Here is a 20,330-nt window from a genome sequence, read left to right as displayed (position 1 = left end):
TGCAGACACATTTCTGTATACAAATCCCATTATACTTGACCCTCGGTTCACCCTGTTTCCATTACAACGCGGTAGACTCAACCAGACTTGCTCCAGTGCCAACTCTGTGCTGTCATTCCTTGCGTAGAGTGGTAATAAAGAAATCACTGTTTTAAGCTGACAAAGAACAGATTTCTTACTAAGTAAACACTGATGTTTTGGTAGGGAAATTAAGTTATAAAATTGTGTCTACAAAGGGAGACCATACAGATGGAGTTTGTTAAGAGACAGCAATACAGTCAACACTGGTTAATTCAATTGCTTGCTACTTATCAGATTTTTATTTTTTTTTCCAAAAAAGGCTTATCCAGCTTTTGTAAATGCAAATGCAGAAAAACATTTCAAAGACTCGTTGTTGTCTTAGCTGGAGGGTGAGAAACACACGCACACGGCCTTTTGAGGTCGACGAGCCTGCCCTTGTACATCTGCTCTGGTTGTGCTGGGGTCCAGTGGGTCCCGCACTTGCTAGCCTGGCAGGAGAGGATGGCTGAGTGCAGCACAGCTCATCACCATGCCACCACCCTCCAGAACCTTCATCCTTGTGGCTGTGCTGTTGTCTTCCCTCACCTGGCCACCGCTCTCGTCTGCCTTTCTGCCTGCATGCTGCCCCACACCAGTTTTAGATGCCCCAAACCATCCTTCAGCTCAGGTAAAAGCAGGGCACTAGGCTCAGCTAGGTAAAGATAGGAAATTCAGTATTTCTAGTCCTCATTTGAGCCTTAAATGACCCCAACCTTAGGTGTAACATCTAATTCCCCAAAGCGCCAGGTTGATGTCAAGTTGCTGAAGCAGTTTCTCTCCTAAATACAGCAATGGTACAGGCAAAGTTTACTCTTTAGCCTCCTTTTTCCAGGGAATCACAGCTGAGTTTGGGGTGCTGCCTGAAAACAGGGGGTTTTTACAGTATCAGTGCTGGCAAAGGCCCCCAGACCTCCTCCTTATGCTAACAGTTCTGGTGATGGTCCATACTGCTGGACCAGGAGCAGAAGCAAGAGGTTCCTCATCACTCCACAAACCTCAGCAGGACCAGAAGCAGAAGCAGGAGGTTCCTCATCACTCCACAAACCTCAGAAAACACCCTTCTTGCATCTCACCAAACACTAGCTTATGGTCCTGTTATGGCACCTAAGGGAAGAAAGGGATGAAGCCTCCAGCCCCATTTCTAGTCACTCTGCCAAGCTTCCCAACCACGCAGAGCCAAGGAAGAGGTGGCTGCTGTATTTGCATGGCCAACTACAGGTGCTCAACTCACACAATATAGACATCACTTTCCACAACAGCAGCCAAAGTCTGTCTGAGATGATACTCTAGGTAATCTGAATATAACCTCAATGAAACACGTATGCTTTGGGGATAGTTTAAAAATAACAGAGAACTGTAGGGTTTTTGTTTTTTTGGTTTTTTGTTTTTTTTTTTTTTTAAACATTTTATCAGGAAGGATAAAGAAAATTATTTATTTTTTGCATAGGATAAAGTTCACTAAGGGACTCAGTGTGTAGCATGATGTAAAGTCTCAGGCGAGCCAAAAGGTGTTAACATTGTGTGCCCTTTAAATGATGCACTTAGTAAAAAGAGATGTGCTTAGGCTGGAACTATGTAAATACACTCATTTTACTAATATAAGGTAAGGTAAAAATCTAAAAAAGATATATTGCTGGGTAACTGAGTCACCAAGTATTGGTTCTATTTAGAATTCAAGAGAAGAGATATTAAACATGCTCAAATTTTAATTAAAGCATTTTCAATGGCTTTAATAATTCAGCACAGAATTTTATTTAAGCATTTCTCTTCAGTTTTGGAAAAAGGCAAACACATTGCACTGTGGTCTGGAAATGAGAAAACAGAACTGCTCAGGTGCAGTGGATTATTTTACCTGTTTAGACAACACAGTGACAAACAAACCAACCCTGGAAACCAAAGCTATGCTGAAATCCCAGCAGTGAGCTTTTCCATGTGGTAGCAGCTTTTGAATGTCCCATCAGTCATCTTTTTGCACCTTCAGGTAGCTTTTGCAGCCCAAGTTCATGTCAGTGGGGTGTAAGCTCCTACATACATTCATTGCAGGAACAGGCTGCTGATGGGATTTTGACGTCTAAATACTTCTGGCTTGGAGTTTACTTTGAAAATAGGACTTAGGGTCCTGCACTTTATGTGTTTTGGGTTTTGTTTTTTTTTTTCAGTTGTATCTACTGCTTGATTTGCTAAAATAAGCAAAAAACATAACAGGTGAAAATGAAGTGGATTTTTAAAATATTTTATGGTTTAAATAGTTGATAGTGTTATTAGTAACCAAGGAAATTCAACTATCCAGAACTGAACTTCTAATATTAACAATTCCCTTTATGGGTGTCACATTACAGTGCAAGTTTTAAAACAGTTCATAATGTGATGGCAAAATAATTACTCTAACCCAGCACTGCAGTACACATTTGGTACTTATGAATGCTGTAGGGATTAATATAACCATTCATGCCTCCTGTAAAAGAGCTTCTAGCCAATAAAAAAAGTACAGGAAGGCACAGGCCATCTTCTAAGCTCAGTCATAGAGTGTCTGAGGGACAGAGCAAGTGCAAGAAGAGTTGTAAGGACCTATGGGTAGGAAATAAACTTTTAATTACACAAGTTCCACTTGAAAGATCTCATTCTGCTGTTCAGTGAAGCAGGACAGAAGTTTGATGAGCCAAAAATGAACAACAAAGGCAGCTCATGCTATTCTACTGGCTTTTTACTGGCATGTTCGTCAAGCACTTGTGACGCTCTCCACAATACCAGAGATGGTGCAGCCAAGGAATCTATCTTCTACCTTCAGCCTTCAAGAACAGCTTCTAAAAGTCTCCAGTTTCATTTTTTTTCAAAGATTTGCTCCTGGACTCCAGAGGCTCTTTCATCTGAAACTCAAATGCAGTCAGGGGGAGTTCAGACCACAATGTACTGTGGGCAAGGAGATTTATCTTGCAGCCTAGGTTTCACCCACTGAGGATGATAACGGGAGAAAAAGATTAGACTGAGACCTTGCACTGGTAAAGGAGACTGCACACACACGAGCACGCAGACACACAAATCCCTACTGCACTGGAAGGTCATAGATGGCAACAATTTTGCCGGTGAATGTGTGAATCACTAAATTGCCCTGCCAGGGAAAAAAGCCACCAATGAACACAGAGTTGGTAGGGCTGGGGTTCGGTTTATGAATGGCAAAGCAATGAAATAAGTCACAGCAGCCAGGGTCTGGATAAAGGCCAGTTTGGCAACATAATCAAAAAACAAATGAAGGGATAGGAAAACACTGCATCTAGTGCAGGATTATTGGGAGGAAGCATGATCTGCTCTTCAGCGCAAAGCACCTTGAGGAATTTTCTGTCCTTCAGTTTGTGTCATTTACTCACTGAGTCCCCCGGGAAAGGTCACTCATCCAATACCACTGGACCAGTTTGACATACCTGAAGCAATGTGACATCAGTGTGCAAACCAAACCCAAGTCTCTGCTGAACATCTCTCCTTATCAGGAACTGTCACATAATTCACCAGAAAGGCAAACCCTGCTCCCCAGAGATCAAGCGTGGAGAAATCAGGCTGATAGGATCCTGAGGTCCATCAGCACATCAGGACCTGAAGGAAAAGAAGCTACAGCTCACAGCGCTCCTACCTTCTTCACATTTGGCAGAAACCATCTCTTAAAAAAACAAACAAACAACCCTTTCAAAAAAAAGTTTCTCATTCTTGTGGTAACACTTGTCTCAGCACTGACAGGATTCAAACCAGACGCGGTTGAGGGAAGTCTGGAGTCATACCAGGTTTAGATCTCACATGCCAAGAGAGGTCAAGACTTAGCCAAGCCCTTGAATAAATGATTTGCAAAGAAAATCCCAGGACACGGAGGAAGTGGTGTTGGTGGGAGAGTCTTTCCCTCTGACTCATTAGGCAACACCATGTGATGATGCTCTGGTGAATATAGATCAGCCATCATTCCCATCCTCTAAAGCCCCAAAGTCCAGTGCATTTGTCCTCTGTTAAGGTCCGTGGGACTCTTAAAAAGAGATGGGCTGTAAAATATTTAACCTGGCTAAATTCTATTTTAGTCTTGTACATTCTGGTCATCTCATTGTTGCATGCCCTGAGGCAGAGTTTGAACTTTCCTGACCTAACCTGAAAATTGGTTTGGTTATGTATGCGTGTATGATTTATTTTTTCAAAGATGTCTGGAAATTTATTTGGAGTTTGGAAGTCTTCTGTTTTTTTAAAGTGAATAAAGTGATTTGGGGTCTGCTGACAATGATCACTACAATAATTTCTCTCTTCAGAGACTTCTGCTGGAGATAATATACAAACAGGTAATAACTATTTAAGAGATCAAATGTACTGGATAAAACTTTGCAGATACCTCGCTCTTCATCAGTTCTTGGCATTACTTCTTACAGAGAAACAGTTGGGCTGGACAACTAGGAAGAAAGGGAAAAGCTAGAAATAACTCTTATATGATTTCTCCCCTGGGAACCCACTGCAAAATCCTTCCCACTGGTCTACAGATAACAGAGTTATGCTTCCTGACCTAGTCCCTACCACACACTAACTCTCATACCCTGACCCCCACAAGATGCCATCACAAAATGTGTGCCTTGTGATCAGGATAAAGTGGCAGAAAAAAAATCTCTTTTTGGTTCCTTACAAGGAACAGTAAACATCATTGGCGCCTTGAGGGTTTCTTCAAACAAGCAGAACTACCACACTGTCCTACCTGAGCAGTGATCAGTTACTTGAAGCAGCATCTCAAACATTATTTGTTCCTTGAAAATTTGCTGTTCCTAGGATGAAAACACCACGACATTTTGTCACATGGTGCAGTTGGGACTAGCCTCTTCCAAGTTGTCCTGTTTGACATCAGCCTCAGGATCTCTGTGATGATGCTGGACTCACAGCAATGTTATGTGGAAGTAACCACAGAGCTGGAGTTCCTCTTCATTAGGCTTTAACTTCTACTTTGCCAAAATTATCTAAAGAAAAATTACTGAAGTGAAGCCCTTCATGAAGATACCAACAAATACTTCATTACTGTAACAGGTCTGAAGTTGACTGCCAAGTCCATATTGTCACATGAAAAATCTCTAATATAAATTATTTTTTACAGCAGGCATACGAAAGTGGGATGGAATATGCAAGTGGGATCTAGTAAACATTTCTGTTTTATGGCGTCTTCAGAAGAACACCTCTCTCCAGGACAGCATGTGAACACGCATTTAAGTTCCTCTGAAGTTAACAGACCTAAGCAGGTTATTTCTAATTAAGCATATACTTAGGTGTTTTCCTGAATAGGGAGAAACTTAAACACAGTTCTGTAGCCTAGATAATTTTCTGTATGTTCCTTTGCCTCATCAGCTCATCATTTCTTTTCAAATTTCTTCTGCAAACATGTCTTCTCCTTTTTTGCTAATCCACATTAGATTGATCTTCCTTTCATTTACTGATTTGACAACTGAATATCTTGGTTCCTTCACCATCCTATCTTTCTACACCCTGCTTTTTGTCAACTACAATGCACTTTTCTCTTGAAAAATATCATACTGCACTTGAGTTGGGATGAAAGATAGCATATGAAATCAAGTGTTTTATCTCAAAGTGAAGACAAACAGCCTCAAACAAGAATATACACGTAAGAACATCGCCCTAATGCAGCTGTAAGCTTGAAACTTTCCTATTTTTAATGTATCAACCACACTTTGGTAGTCTTTCCTCTACCAGTGGTAATTTGGGATGTGTGGTTACTCTGTGGGATCTTAAGAGGCTTTCAGATGAAGCATTCAATCAGCAGGTAACATGTCCTGCAGCTGATTTGTAAATCAAAAGCCATGTAAGTAGCTCCAGAACCAAGCTAGGAAAGCCTCTCATGAAGGGGCAAGAGGAGGAAAAAGACAAATTTTTCTCCAGGATGCTTTACAGGATCAGAAGGAAAATATTTCAAAGGCCCTTACAGGATTTATTTCTCAGAGAGACTTAAACTAAAAAAGCTCAGTGTGACTGCATTTCATACAGCCCTAACACATTTTTTCAGGCATGCCTGACTGCACCCGGGTGCTGTTATGAGTGAGTTGATTTCATATGTGTGGGGTAGGGAGAGGTGTAAGAGAGAGATAAAATGAGTTGTGGCAGGAAGAAATAGCTCTGCTGTGAGCAGGCTCCACCTGGACTAAAGAAACACTGACATACCGCTGCACTCGTAGAAAGGGCAGGAGGTGGTGGTGGAGCCTAACTCTCACATTTAATCTAACAGCAGGCGCTCTGAAGCAGGGAGAACATGGTTTAGGTCCTTCTGCTGCTCAGGGAGTGGGAAAGGATAGCTCTTGCCTCCCAGGCTCCTGCCATGCTGTAAGGTGTTCCCCTCCAAGTATCAGCTTAAAAAAATCATCAAAAGGCTCATAATCTCCTAAGTCTCATTATCAGATACATCAAAACCCAACCCCATACATGCCAATAAAGTGAGCGCAGGGAATGCAGTAAACTTGCTCTTGAAGTGGAGTCTGTCCAGCTGATATCAACTAAACCTTGAATATGGTTTTTCCATAGCACATCCTCCCACAAGATTTGCCATGTGCTTGCTCCTACAACAGAGAGGAGACAGGGCAGAAAACATCCCCATTGGTCCTACAGGAGCTGTATGACCTGGATGTGTACTCTGGACTCCAAACACACACAAACCACCTCACTAACATGCTTGTATTTCTTAACTCCATTCCAGCCATGTTTTTAATTTTTAGGTTCTTAACTCCTTTACTAGGGCTGGTTTTGGGGTCCTGAGTTTCAACAAAGTTTGGGGGAGTTAGACATTACCTGGGCTCCAGCATGTTCCAAAAACCCACCGTGCCTCTGCATTACCAGCACTTGACAAGCCAGGCCTAAGGGTCAACATTATTTTGAAACCCACAACACCCACTTTCAAAATAATGTTGTTAGCCAGACTCAATACAGTGGGATTTACGATCTGAAATCGTACAGGCACTTTTTGAAATTCGATCCTTGAGTAACGCTCTAAACTTTAGCTCTGTTAGTTGTCTATTTAATATCAACGGTGGAGCATAAAAGAACAGGCATGAAAAGCCTCCAAGGCAGAAAATTTTGTAAAATCACAAATTCTCAAAATGGTCTGGCACACATAAGAAAAACATACATACGTGGTTTAGTGTCAAAGCCGGGGATCTAGAAAGGCCACTTAAACACACGGGTTCCTGCAGGAGCGCTCTGCACGTCTGAGATTTGCCAGAGTAACAGCACCCAGTTCTGCCCTCTGGTTTGTGCAGATGTGTGCGCACAGCGTTAGCTGCAGGAGGGGTATGCAGATCCACAGTTCTGCCAAATAGGGTCTTTTTTTTATTAGTATTATTTTTTTTTCCTTTCCCCCCAGCCATCTGGGTGGTCTGAGAAGCAGACACAAAATACCTAGGATCCCTTGAACCACATGTTCTAATCCCAGCAGAGTTGACTCAGTCCTTCATCCTTCCAGCATAAATTGACTTCTCTGCTCTTTATTGCGTGGGGGGAACTTTTGGATGAGATTTTAAAATTTCCGCTCTGTATGGACATTAAAAATCCTACATTTTTCTTCCAGTATCACAAGCCAGCATTTCTGCTATTAGTTTTTATCTCTCAGCACCTTGTGTTATTTGCTTCCCATGGCCACTGGCAGCTGGGAACCCAGATTAACCAGCACCTGAAAAGTAATGTGCCGCAGGCTTCATTTCACAAGCCAATGGGATGGATGGGTTTTGTCCATTTATCTCCACACACACTGGAAGGACTTCAGAGAAACACAGTGAAAATGAGGAGGCTGAGCAGATTGATATTGGAGTATATGCTGCAGGCTGCAGCCTGGCCAGTTCATTAGAGTGGGGAGGAAGGATATGACAACATGCTGCAAGTATCTGGAGGGACGTGTTACACAAGGAGGTGTGCTAGGAGGAGAAGGGCGAAATTCAGGGAGAGAAAAAAAGGAGAGTGGACTAGGAAGGTGAACTGCATGGAGAGCTTTTTCTACGGAGGAAGGATTTGTTACAGCATAGAGCAAAATTTTAAACAGGAGATACTGGACCAGAAAGGGGGACCCGCACACCCCTGTGCTGTACAGGAGAAAGTGCTACACAGGAGCAAAACACTGCAACAGGTCATCATCCCTTGTCCTCATGAGGGTAAGAAGCTGGTGAGAAGTGAAACATCATCTAGAGAGGGGATTTATTTAGGATTAAGAAAAACGAGAGGGCAGGAGGGGCAGTGATCCACATTTAGCCCAGAGAAAACTTGGGAAACAAATTCATAAAACTGGAGTTTAAAAGGGCAGGAGATTGGCGCTGAACAGTTATCCATTTCCACGGGATGCTGAAAGCGATGGAGAATGGGCAATACCATTGAGATAGCTTCTGAAAGACCCACACTCTCTGTCTAGAAACTCTTTAGAAAGCAACAGGAGAATAGAGTTCAAACAAATATTTCCTAAAGCTCAAGCTTAACAGTGGATAAGGTAGAAGCACAAAGTCACTTTTAATCTACTATAAAGTGGGGTAAGCAAAGGGATTATCACTTAAGACTTGCTGACATGAAGCCCTGAGAATGACATTTAAAAGCAATGGTGGATTACAGAGTGACATCATGCTAAACGAACACATGCCAGAGGTTTACATAAAAGACCTCAGAGATCAGGCTCTTGTTCTCAATACTAAAAGCTCCTAGCCGCTTTTACACTTCTGGTAGCATTCTGGCTAAATTAGAGCTGCAGTTTTTCATGCAGTAAGTTGTAGTGTCACAGCACCAGCAGCTCGATGGTCCAGACCTTCACGGAGTGCGAATGGGCATGGCTCCATCTGAGCTCACCGAGGCCCCTCGTTCCAGTGCAACGCCACTGGCATTCAGCAGCTGAAGATCCAACCCAAATGTTTCCAACTCTGATGTGCATCTTACTGCATAGTTCAGTGGCTCTAGAACCATGCACCTTCAGGTGCCTCTGGACTTCAGGTTTGAGTTTTTTTAAAGCATTCTGATGGCTGTTTAACTAAACACACAAGAGGAAACTACCTTCTGAATTTAAGGAACAGATTAAAAATTGTTAAGAAGATTCAAAAAAGAAATCTGGGGGTTTGTTTTGTTTTTCTGTAGAATAGTTTATCAGATTGGAAAAACCTACAGAAATATTCTAACCCTAATGAGTGTTTTGGATTATATCTGCCTGATTTTCAGAAGACCTGATCAACCTGTCCTCCCACTGAGGTCAGAAGGTGTTCAGCGTGTACCTTCTCAGCTTCTGCACAAGCAGGCAGTGCTGTGCACTTCTTTCCTGATGCCTGAAAACATGCCACAAGCCCCTTCTGGGGAGCTGAACGAGTCACAGACCACCTGATTCTTCTTAGCTCTCAAAACATCAGGAGGGTATTACTATAATGGCATTTTAGAGATGAGAAAACTAAAGCACAGATGGAATTAAAGTAATTTTTCCAGCTCCCAAAACAGGGCAGCAGCAGCCCAGTATTTAATCTGTGGTCTCCCGGAGGCGGATCAAGTGACCATCGACTATTAATCCTCATAGTTTTACAGTGAGATTGGTATTGATAGTCCCCCAAATTACCTCCTGTAGGTTACCCAAAGAGCCACCTAAAAGCAACACACTCCTTGTAATTACAGACCAGGGCGAGGTTTGAACCAGCCCTCTGGAGGGGACCGGCCTCTGCAAACCATTGCGTACTCTCACATTCTTATTTCCGTAAATAAATAAAAGAAGCATGTGGGAAAGAAGGGGACAGAATAAATTGGATGTGGGAGCCCCCAAACCTGCTTCCCAAATGAGCAATGTATCTATTTGGTGAAAGTCATAAAACTTTGCAAAACACATAAGAAGGTCTCTCTGAGCAGCTGTTTGCTTTGACTCCGGAGGGAGTTCGCTCCATCTCCAAAGCAGCACAGTACCATCAATCACACCGTGCCAAAGATTTTCTACTCTGGTAGCAAAGTAAATATGAAAACACACAGGTTTTATTGGCATGTACGTTCTGCGGCTCAACTGAGAGGCGTCCTTGCTGCAGAAACGAACGTTACCTGGGGTCCCATCCTAAACCGTCTGATGGGATCAAAGCTTCACCCTCGTGGGGGCCGTGTCCCTCAGAGGTTAACCAAAGGCACTTTATGCACACCGATAGCACACAAAGGCAGCTCTGCAAGCTTCCTATGCACTGGCTCCCCTCTGCCATCAGCTATGGTCACAAATCCCCCTGGGTGGAGGGGACAAGCGAGAGTCGCCAGCAGAAAACGGGGAGCACTGGCAGGGAAGCCCTGGTGGGGCTCAGCTGGAGCGCGGTCACGGTCACGGGGCTGCTCGGAAAATTTTGCTGCAAAACTCCAACACCTCTTCACTGAGTGTGCTGGAAGTGTGATTTTTTCAAAGGATTTCTATCCAGCAAAATTGAAGGGGGTTTTGTGTGCATTTTTTAAAAGTAGGAACAGCAAAAGGCACATCTGCCACAATAGCAAATTCCAACTCTAAAGTGAGAGACACTGGAGTTTCTCAAAGCACAGTTATAAGATGATGATGATTATTTTTTGTATGGCTAAACAACATATTTTCCCTTAACCCCACTTGGCCTCCCTTGGCTGAATCTCACAAAAACAACAAAGGAAAGAGAAAACCAGCCTTACACAGATATCCAACACGGAAAATCTTGGGTTCAATTTGAAATTTGGCAGATTTGTAAACACTTGAGACATAGTCTTTTTAACAGTCACCTTGCCCGCCTAAAACAGCTCAGAAACATTGGAACTGGTCCTGAAAAGGTATTCTGCAATTTTGAACATAGTAAAAAGAAAACAAACTTCAACAAGGAGGGGTAACAGGATCAGATAAAGAAAAAAAGTGTAGGCTGAATATCAGGGAAAATCTGTAATATATTAAGATCTCAGGGAAATGGAGGAAGATCCATGATTAAACCAAATAAAATCCCTACCAGAGGGAAATTAAGGGCAACTCCACATTATCATGGAGATGGAGTCTTCTCTATATTTAGGTCTTTGGGACAATTCAGTCCTCATGAAAGCCATGGAATTTGTAACTATCAGCTCGGGGTTTTTTTTACTATTTTTATGTGTGGGCAGAAGAGCAACAACAATGTTTTGTAAATAAATAATGTCAGAACTGCATCCTGAAACACCACCAGGATGTCTGCAGAAAAACAAGGCTGCTTTTGTTTGTTACACTGCATAATGCCTGATGGGTTTTAACCACAGTTTAGGAGCTACTGTTAAAAAGCTTCTTGCTGAGTCAAGCCTAGGCATGCTGTTCACAAGGGTTAGCCCTGAAGGCTCTTGCATTGGCAGGGACTTTTAAGCTGAGCTAAGGAGTTTTTAGTTATTTTTGTTGTGCTTTAAAATAAAAAGTTGAGAGTAGCTAAGCACACCTAGAAATGGGGAGTGGAAGGGAGCTATCAGTAACCACCTGCCATCTCTGCCAGCAGATTTCCTCTGTAGTCAAGGGCTTGATTTTGCAGAGCTGATGCTAAGAGTCGCCTTGGTTTAAAGCAGAGGGAGTTATTGCAAAGCTTGGGCCCCAGTGGAGTAGGCTTTTGTGAAGAAGCTCACTAAAATATGAAATGTGCCCTTTGTTAGAAAAGGACCTGTTCTAACTGAAGAAGTGAGTTTGTCTGGTTCAGCTTTGAACCTGCTGAAACACCCTGGCTGACGACTTTCGCTCCAGTAACACTGGTCTATGATCCGGCTACAATGAACAGTGCAGAGAGAAATTCTGACAAATCAATAAAAGCTGCAGGCAGAAAATGCATATAACACCCGCCAGTGCTCTTCCACACAGCCTGGGCCATCCTGTGCTGTGGAAGAGGCAAGGATCCCTGGAAACAGTGTGGGGCTCTGTAATGTAATGCATTATCACAACGGTGTGCTAGATGAGTCAGAATCTCCAAATTTATTTTTCTGTTATTTCTTAGCTTTTGAGTGCTGTAGTTTGCAATCTTAATATTAAGCAAATATTGCTTTGTGGAAGTGCTGCTTCATACAATTTATATGTACCAACAGAATTTAATTTATTTATTCTGCTCTAATTCTTCACTCCTGGAACAGATTTTATCCCGTATTCAGTTTTACTCCATTCTGTACTACATCCTTTCAGTCTCCATTGGGCTCCAATCCTGCCTCTCCCCTCATCCTCCATATGACCACAAACTCACAAGCATCAGAATCCAGGGTGATACCTTGAATCCACAATATTCCTGTTGGTTTGCACTGCAGAGAGCTCAGGGATCATCTCAATTAGATATTTATCTAGAGAAGGCAATCAAGCACCATGATTCTGCAAAATTGTTCTTAATGCCAAAAAAAAAAAAAACTTCCAAAAAATGTGTCACCAAATAAGTAAAAACAACAGAGGTTGTACAGAAAAGTGGTTTGTCCTAATGACTGGAGAAACACTGAGACACCTGAAAAAAGCCTCTAGAACTGTACTTCAAGGCAATACCAACATGATCTGCTTCTAGACATATATAATAAATACTCAGTGATTTGCAAGAAGACTCAAGTCCTGAAAACTATTTGTCACGCTGCTTAACAAAGAAACCACCGAGACATAACGACTGACAACAGTGAGCCAAAATGCAGCATGTCTTTCAGGTCCCCATCTTAGCACCTGGGTCTTTTATTACTCGAGTTTTCCATATTCCCATCGCTATTCTCAAGAAAAGGGTCCCACAGGTGGTCCTGCTCAAGAGAGCCTTACAGATGAGTTCCCTCCAGTTAGGATAAAATAGCGTATGTTCTCATTAGGCCAAACAAAAACAGTGACGAAGGGGAATGCACTGCCACGTCGCATCGAGCAATCAGGAAACAAGCCTTTGACACAATGCAGCAGGCAGATAATAAGACCCCATGGTTAGCAACAAATGAGACTACACTTAATTTGCTGTGCAATGTTCATATAATTAGATAAATTTGGTACCAGGGAGACAGCAGACAGCTAGAATATGGGCTTGATGAATTGGGGGCTCTCTGTCAGGCACCAATCACATTAATCATGAAGCCAAAACTCAGTGACACGATTTTTCTTCCAACCATTTGCCATAATTTTCTAGAGTGAAAATATACACACGCCTTTTTTTTTTTGAGTTGTTTCCTCTAAACAGAAGGATGGATTTCTGCACCGTTGGGATAGAATACAAATTTCTAAAGGCTCAAATGTGCCTGCAGAGTCCACCCATCCTACTGAACAAGAGCCATGCAACTGCCAAGTATGTTCTAGCCCAGCTCCACTACCATGTTCTGGATGATTTCACGTTGGACACCCTCCAGTGAGAAGGGTGAGAACTACGTTATGATCTCCACGGCAGACACTGGAGGAGAGAAGAGGAAGGCAAAAGAGGAGCAGAACGAAAACTAGAGGAGGAGAAGGCAGGGGATGAGGTTAAGATACTTACAGACAAAATTGAAAGAGAAAAAATAGTTGAGAGACTAACCCCACAGCTAGCGAGAACTGTCTCAGTGTGGTTGTGCTGTGGTCCAGGGCACTTGGAAAAGAGCCGAACAGAAGTGACATTCCCTTGGACCCTAAAAATCCCCCACAGCCAAGAAGCAATCGGCTGCTCATCTTTTGATGCTTCACCTGTCACGGAGGCACCCGTCAGTGCAATGCCCAGGTAGTTTCAAAGACAGCTACATTTCTTTTTCTAAGATCAGCAACCAAGTTTTCCCTCCAGTACTTCACAAACCGTTTTTGTGAGAGGTGCTGCTGGGAAGGTGAAGGATCTCAGAGAAGAAGGGCAATAGGAATTTGCCAATAACTCTACCCAAATACTAAGCAGGATACTCTTCGTCCCCTGACATACAAATGCGGTCACTGCTAAGACAGAGGATTATTAATATTGGTGCAGATGAACTGAAGCCTGATCCACCAGCACTGTACACTTGGACAGGGTTGATCAGCTGGACAACCCCAATATGATACAGTACTGGGTCCCATCACTGGGGGGTATGATTCACAGGTACCTAACACCAGCTGGCGAGCTCTCAGTCGCGTTTTGGAGAAGACCCTGCTTCATGATCCCACCGAAGAAACCGCTGTGGAGCCCCAGGGCAGATGCAGGGCACCCGATCCTTCTCATAAGGAATGAAGGGGAGCATTGAGGGGGGCACACAAATAACCTATGCCAATCATCTGACCATCTGCCTTCCTCTCTTCTAACCACTGTTTTGAATGTTACCCCTTACAGAAGTCAGTACATGCTTCATTAGCTGGAGCTCTGGCTTATTAACTATCTCCCAGTAGGTTTTTTTATTAATCTTTCTTTTTTTCTGCAATTTTGCATGTACTTGCACGCAAGACCAGAACAATGTCATTCATCCCCCTTAGCCCCCAGTTCCCATGTTAACGACCTGCTCTGTCTTTTCCCCTTTGCACACAGCATGGAAGGAGCTGCTCTGCCCCTTTAAACATCCAGTCAAACTGACTGCCAGCCAAAAAGTCTTCTGGTAGGATCTGGGGGAATGCCCTATCATTTTTTTTTTTTCCCACAGCATTTTGGAAGCGGAATAAAGCCCTAGTAGCTGTGGGACTCCACAGATCTCCTGGCTGCCGCCGTCTGTGTTACTTGCCTCCCGGGAAACATTCCCCTGCTTACACCTATCCAGAAAAAGCACAGCTCCACAAACAGCCCCTGCAAAGCCGGGTGAGCACGGACCCCGGCTGGACAGCGAGGCTGCAGCGGGGCTATGGGGATCAAATGAGAGTTTTCCAAGTGATGAGCCGTACTTTTTCTTACCTCGCTCTTCTCACAAAATGTTTCCTGCCCTTACGGGTTCCCCCCACACCTATTCCCTGGGACTGGTCCCTCAGCTGACTGCTGATCCCTGTGTTACAGCTACGGGTTAAGCCACGGGACCCCATCAGGCTGCTCCTCACTTCTCACAGGAATGGTGCATTTCAGGGACAAGGAGAAACCTTACTGGTCACACAGTCGCTACAGCCTCTGCTCACACCTCCACTGGCTCCTTTTTCCCTGTCCTAATCAAAGCATACAGGAGGTGAACCCCGATCTCTCTGCAAAGATGTCCTCCAACGCTTCAAGGACGACTGAGCTATCATGTCCTGGCTGAAGAGATAAACCATGTTCCCCCCTCTCAGAGTACAGCCCCTGACCAGCACCTGTGCTCGCTGGCCACCAGCTGCCCTAGGGAGGGGTGGTCACCAGCAAAACCCAGGGTCCTGCCCCTCCAGAGCGGACACACGCATCCGCATGAGGATCTGTCTCTTCCGCATTTTAGAAAACTCCATCCAGCCCATCCGGGCTGTTGTCCAGTGAAATCAGAGTGATTTACGGCATTCCCTGCAGCCTTTCCCACTGTCCCCCAAACCAGCAGGCAGAGAGGAGTGGTACGCAAGGTCCCAGATGGAGGGAGCAGCCAAGGGGTCTTTGCCAAGACAGTGCCCGAAATGACCCAGGTGTGGTATCAGAAAGTGCCAGCACAAAAACACAAGTCAAGCCTGTCCCCGATACCTCAACCAAATAACACCAAAGCCCTGCAGCCCCATCCTGCTGCTATACGGCACTTCTATAACTTTAACGGAGCTGTCGAGCACTCCTGCCAGCAGGTTGGCATTGCTACCAGACAGGGACAGCAGGACAGGGGGTAGCCAGTGGGGCCAGCCTGCCATGAGGACAGAGAGTCCCCTGGACCTTCGCAGCGGGATTTGACGTACCGCGGGCAGATGACATTTTAGCAAGGCACGGGAGCAGAGGTGCACGACTTACCCGTGGATAGCGTGGATAGAGTGAGGTTCGTAATGGTATCGTCCTTCCTGGTGGCGCATGTCAATTGGCAAAGGAGCGTGGAAGGCTGGAAAAATGTGCTGCGGCACTGTTGAGGGGAATAGAAGAAGAAGAAAAAAAAAGGGACTTCAAAAACTTTTCCTTTCCTTTTAAAACAATTTCAAAGGCACTAAATCTCCATGAATTTCAGAGCAAGAGCAGTGCAAGACAAGGGGTCTTCATGATATCAGCGCTATCATACACCAGAGAAGTGGAATGAATAAATAATCAAAGTCATGCAGAGAAATCCTACATCTTCGACATAAAAGATCTCCAACAGGGTTTTTGACAAAGACAAGCAGCTAAGCGCTCTTTGAACTTGAGGAGATTATAGGAAGCACCAAGGAAAACTAGACTTGCAACGCAAATCAGACTCAACAGAGCCTGGCAGGATCCAGACCTGTGTCGTCCCTCATGCCTGGAGTGGCAGCAAACACCTTTCCTGAAGGTCTGTACACACAGGTTGGAAATATTTACCTAAAAATGTAACAGCGAGAGCAGCACTAATGCGGACCGTCTAGGCAGTCAGAAGAGGCTCAAAAGTGCCTACTGCCAGGTTCTGAGAGAGGAGCCCAAATTGCTCTCACTTGTAATCACTTGAGGCCCTATTTTTTATTCATTTGAGAACCTTGTTTCATCTTTGATGGAAAGATAAAGTGGTCTCAAAAGGCAAAGAACACCTACATTGACTTATTAAATCTACAGGTTTTAATATTTATTATTGACCCCAAAAGTTAACGGCGAGAATATTTGAGCGAGTCGAGCTGATGGAAAATTCATCAGGCTATTTCTCCAAGACACCCCCGACAACACTGCCTGGCCGCCTGGGCCTTTCCTGCTGTTGTGTTTTGAACTAAAATTACAGAAGCTAAAGAAATACAATTAGCAGAGCCTCGATAATGATGCCGTACAATCGCCCTCTGATAGGGCTCATCGCATCTGTAATGATGCTGTTTTCTAGGTTCGTACCAGTGATCGGCTTAAGGATAAAATGCTGGTCTTCTTCTGCCTTTACAAACACTCAGAAGTTCTTCACTAAAGATTACTTAATATTGTCGCAGGTCTTCCCATTCCCTCTCTGGCTTCTTGGCCTTTCTGTCTAACCAGAGACTAAAAGCAAAACAAAACCGACCTCTTAAGTAAGCATTTCAAAACCCACTCTGCACTCAGTATTTCACTGTGACTTGCCTCTGCGACAGGTAGCATCTCTCTGTAGAGTGGGGAAGAACCATCCAAAACCCAAGTGTCAAGGCTTGGGCCAAGTCTCTCGCTGATGCTCAGCAAACTCCAGTAAACGTCAAACTCTTTTCTATGAAAACCTTAAAATTCAGCCTTTCGCATCTGTGACTCCAGCTGCAACAGAGCTACACCAACTCCATCCGGCGAGGCTGTGCTCCTTGCGGGTCCGTCGCACAAAGCCTGCATAAAATCCCCGTATACATCTTTCCTGGCATATCAGCAAGAGGATCTGAGGCTCCTACTCCCATTGCAACACACAGTCCCTGAGCACAGCGCAGCACAGGCGCGTCAGCCGGGCTGCTGGGAGAGGTGAGAGACTACACAAAAACAACCCTCCTGCCAACTCTGCTGAAAGGCGTTAAAGCTAAGGTAGTCGGGGTGGAAAGTATTTAAGGCTCCGCAGCAGACTTGCTCTCCGTGCTCCAGCGAAGGGCTGGCACCGCACACTACCTGATACACTGGGAGCATTTTTGCAGCCTGCCTAATGTCAGAACACAGTAGGGTAACTGTTAACTGCCTTCCCCCCTTCTGCTCCCCTCCCCTCCTCCCCCAAAAGCAGCTCAGGGAGAGAATAAACTTGCATCCTTTAGGATTTGCTTTGGCAGGAGGAAGATTCACCCTTTAACTGTCCTGGATAGGGATGATCTGTTACATAAGGACACTTGTAAGGAGTTTTCATTTTAAGAGGCAGCCAGTGTTTTTCCAGGTCAGAAACGCAGCGGAGTTCAGCCGTCACACCTCGTCCCCTGCTCACGCAGCACCATACAGCCTCTGGTCTCCCCAGACCACGCTCAGTCCAAAACACTGCCCAGGGCTGGCAGGCACCTAGAACTGCTGCCCTCCTCCCTGGGGACACTGCTGTCCCCTGGCCACAGGTACAGTCACAACCCATGGCGGTCACGGGGACCAGAGGTAGTGGGGCAAGGAGGTTTTACACCACCACGCACCAAGCACGGTCACAAAATCAGCTATCCCTGCACAAGCATTAGATGCCAGACAACGAGAACATCTCTTCCATCCTGAGCCCCTAGGCTGGGCTTCCTGCAGTGCTCACCCTGTATTTATGCCTCACAAATAAACCCAACTCTTCTGTGGTCCTGCAGCCAACCTACACAGCCCAGCTGGCATCCCTGTGGGTGAAGTTGTGCAACTTCACAAAACAAGGTGGCCACTCTGACTGTAACAGGCAGATCCAGGGCTCGGTTAACCCCCAAACTGCAGGAAAGTGTGAGTTGCAATGGGCTGAAACTGTGCTGGGTGTCACGGTAATGTTTTAATAATACGGAGTGTCATATCCTAATCCTCAGGCTCATTCCCTGGGCCAATTTAATTCACTAATCATGGTAAAACTATGAAGAACAACAGGTCAAATGCTGAATTTCTTAAAATCCAAGCCAGTTATGTTTTATTTGGTAACTGTGCATTTCTAAATTATTGATTGCTGAGGTAATATTGGAATTTTTTGTGCAAAAAGAGTCTTTCCCCTGTCACTCAGGAGAGCAGGAGAAAAGAAAACACGGGGTGTTTGCTGCCTGGCCTCCTTTCCTAGCTATCTGTTGGTATAAAACTGACATCTGAGGAGAATTCCTCCCTCCTCACACCTTTGATTATTAATGGGAGAAAAATTTCCATGAGCTTCCTCCCTACCACTGGCACTGCTGGTTTGTTTTTAGCATTTCAACCTATTTGGACCGCAGGAAGGTCAGCAATGCTCCTGGCTTGGGTCCCTGTTTCTCTCTGCCACTCTCATTTCCAACCCCACCATGTACTCTGTGTTTGGCTGCCACCGAGGGCGAGGGGAAGGGTTGGTTTTGGTGACGTCCCGTTGCAACGTCCCACTTCGGGGCTTCCCCTCTGCTCCCCTGCCTGGGAGCACCAGCCAAGCCCATGGGCTCCTGTGGCTGGTGCTGTTCCTTTTTATTCTATTCCAGGTGCTTGGTCATGAATAATGAATGGTTTTATAGGCAATCAACTACCAATTCATAAACGTCAGCCTGGCTCTGCTTCTTGTTACCACCCCTCCCAAAGAGGACGGTGAGCTGGCAGCAGGACAGCAACGCACGCCGTTAACAAAGATGGATGTTTTACACATACAAGTTAAAAAGACAATTATATTCAATTACTTCAAGTAAGTCATGGTGATGTATTCCGGAATAGCCACCTGAAGGGCAATATGATGATTAGGGCAATAAATTTGCCAACTTTAATCTAATCAAAGCAATCTTTCGTTTAGCATTATCTGCTTTTTGGTGGCAGAGGATTTACCAAACCCAAGCAATCTTTGCAGATTTAACCTCAAACCTGCCCAATTAGCACTAATGATGATTGTTTTACACAGAGAGAGGAAGATTTTAGCAGGAGGCCTTGGGAAACATTCCCCCAGGAAAAAGCTGGGCCACACCAAGCCACCTGGTATGATCCACTGAGGCACAAAGGCGTGACACGGCACCTCCAAAAGTCCCCCAGCCCTGGAACAACAGATAAACATGTTCTCTGGCTCCTGTGGGAGAAAGAGAAAACCAAAGAACAAATCAAAGCAGCACCCAAGGGGCAGAGATGATGGGAAAACAGGGTGTTTTGTACAAAAATAACACGGCTCTTCATTAAGGCTGTGGCACGCAGCTCCCAGGGTGCAGCGCAGTGGCAGAGCAGCAAGGCGCAGTCGGGGGGCCCCCACCTTCCCCCCAGCCGCTGCTCGTGCAGGAATGTGTCTGCTCCGCTGTGCCGTTTGATAAGGGAAAAGAAGCTGCTACCTGTCCCCACTTGTCGGAGATGATTTTCTGGCCAAGGTTTATGAGCAAGACACGGACCTCCCACTGCTATATTCTCATCCTTGTCTATTCAAAGGCCAGCCAACCCTCTGGCTTCAAAGAGGAAAGATATGAAGCAGAAGCGCAGGTTTAAAGGGGATGTCCTTTTGCCGAAAATCCCAGGAATCGGGGAGGGAGGCATCAGAAACAGACATTTTTTGAGGATGATGCAGGCTTTTGATTATCTCAGGAGATAAACCTGCGCTTCAAGAGAAACACACGCTGCATGTGTGGGTTTGTGTAGCGAGCAAAGGAGCCGTTTTGACATCACTCACAGCAGCACCTCTTTTTGAGCCCAAAGAGGAGAATTAGGAGGGGCCAAATAAGCTTTTTCTATTCCAAATACTTCAGCCTACACACATGATGACTTAAAAAAAAAAAAAAAAAAAAAGCAGCAGAAGAAAAGAAAGCA

At 44.7% G+C, this 20,330-nt stretch overlaps 1 protein-coding gene across 1 annotated transcript in view; it reads right to left on the bottom strand.

Moving 5' to 3' along the window:
• The window catches only part of LOC104469894 (zinc finger protein GLI2-like), a 66,340-nt gene extending 50,426 nt beyond the window's left edge, over positions 1-15,914 (bottom strand). Inside the window, 1 exon segment of the mRNA XM_010084631.1 lies at positions 15,813-15,914. Within this exon segment, the coding sequence (XP_010082933.1) occupies positions 15,813-15,871 (59 nt within the window). The 5' untranslated portion in view covers positions 15,872-15,914.
• Between the last annotated feature and the right edge of the window lie 4,416 nt (positions 15,915-20,330).

This window comes from Pterocles gutturalis, unplaced genomic scaffold (genome assembly GCF_000699245.1).
Source record: "Pterocles gutturalis isolate BGI_N339 unplaced genomic scaffold, ASM69924v1 scaffold39271, whole genome shotgun sequence".
Classification (NCBI taxonomy): Eukaryota; Metazoa; Chordata; class Aves; order Pterocliformes; family Pteroclidae; genus Pterocles; species Pterocles gutturalis.
This window is presented reverse-complemented; position numbering and strand designations above follow the sequence as displayed.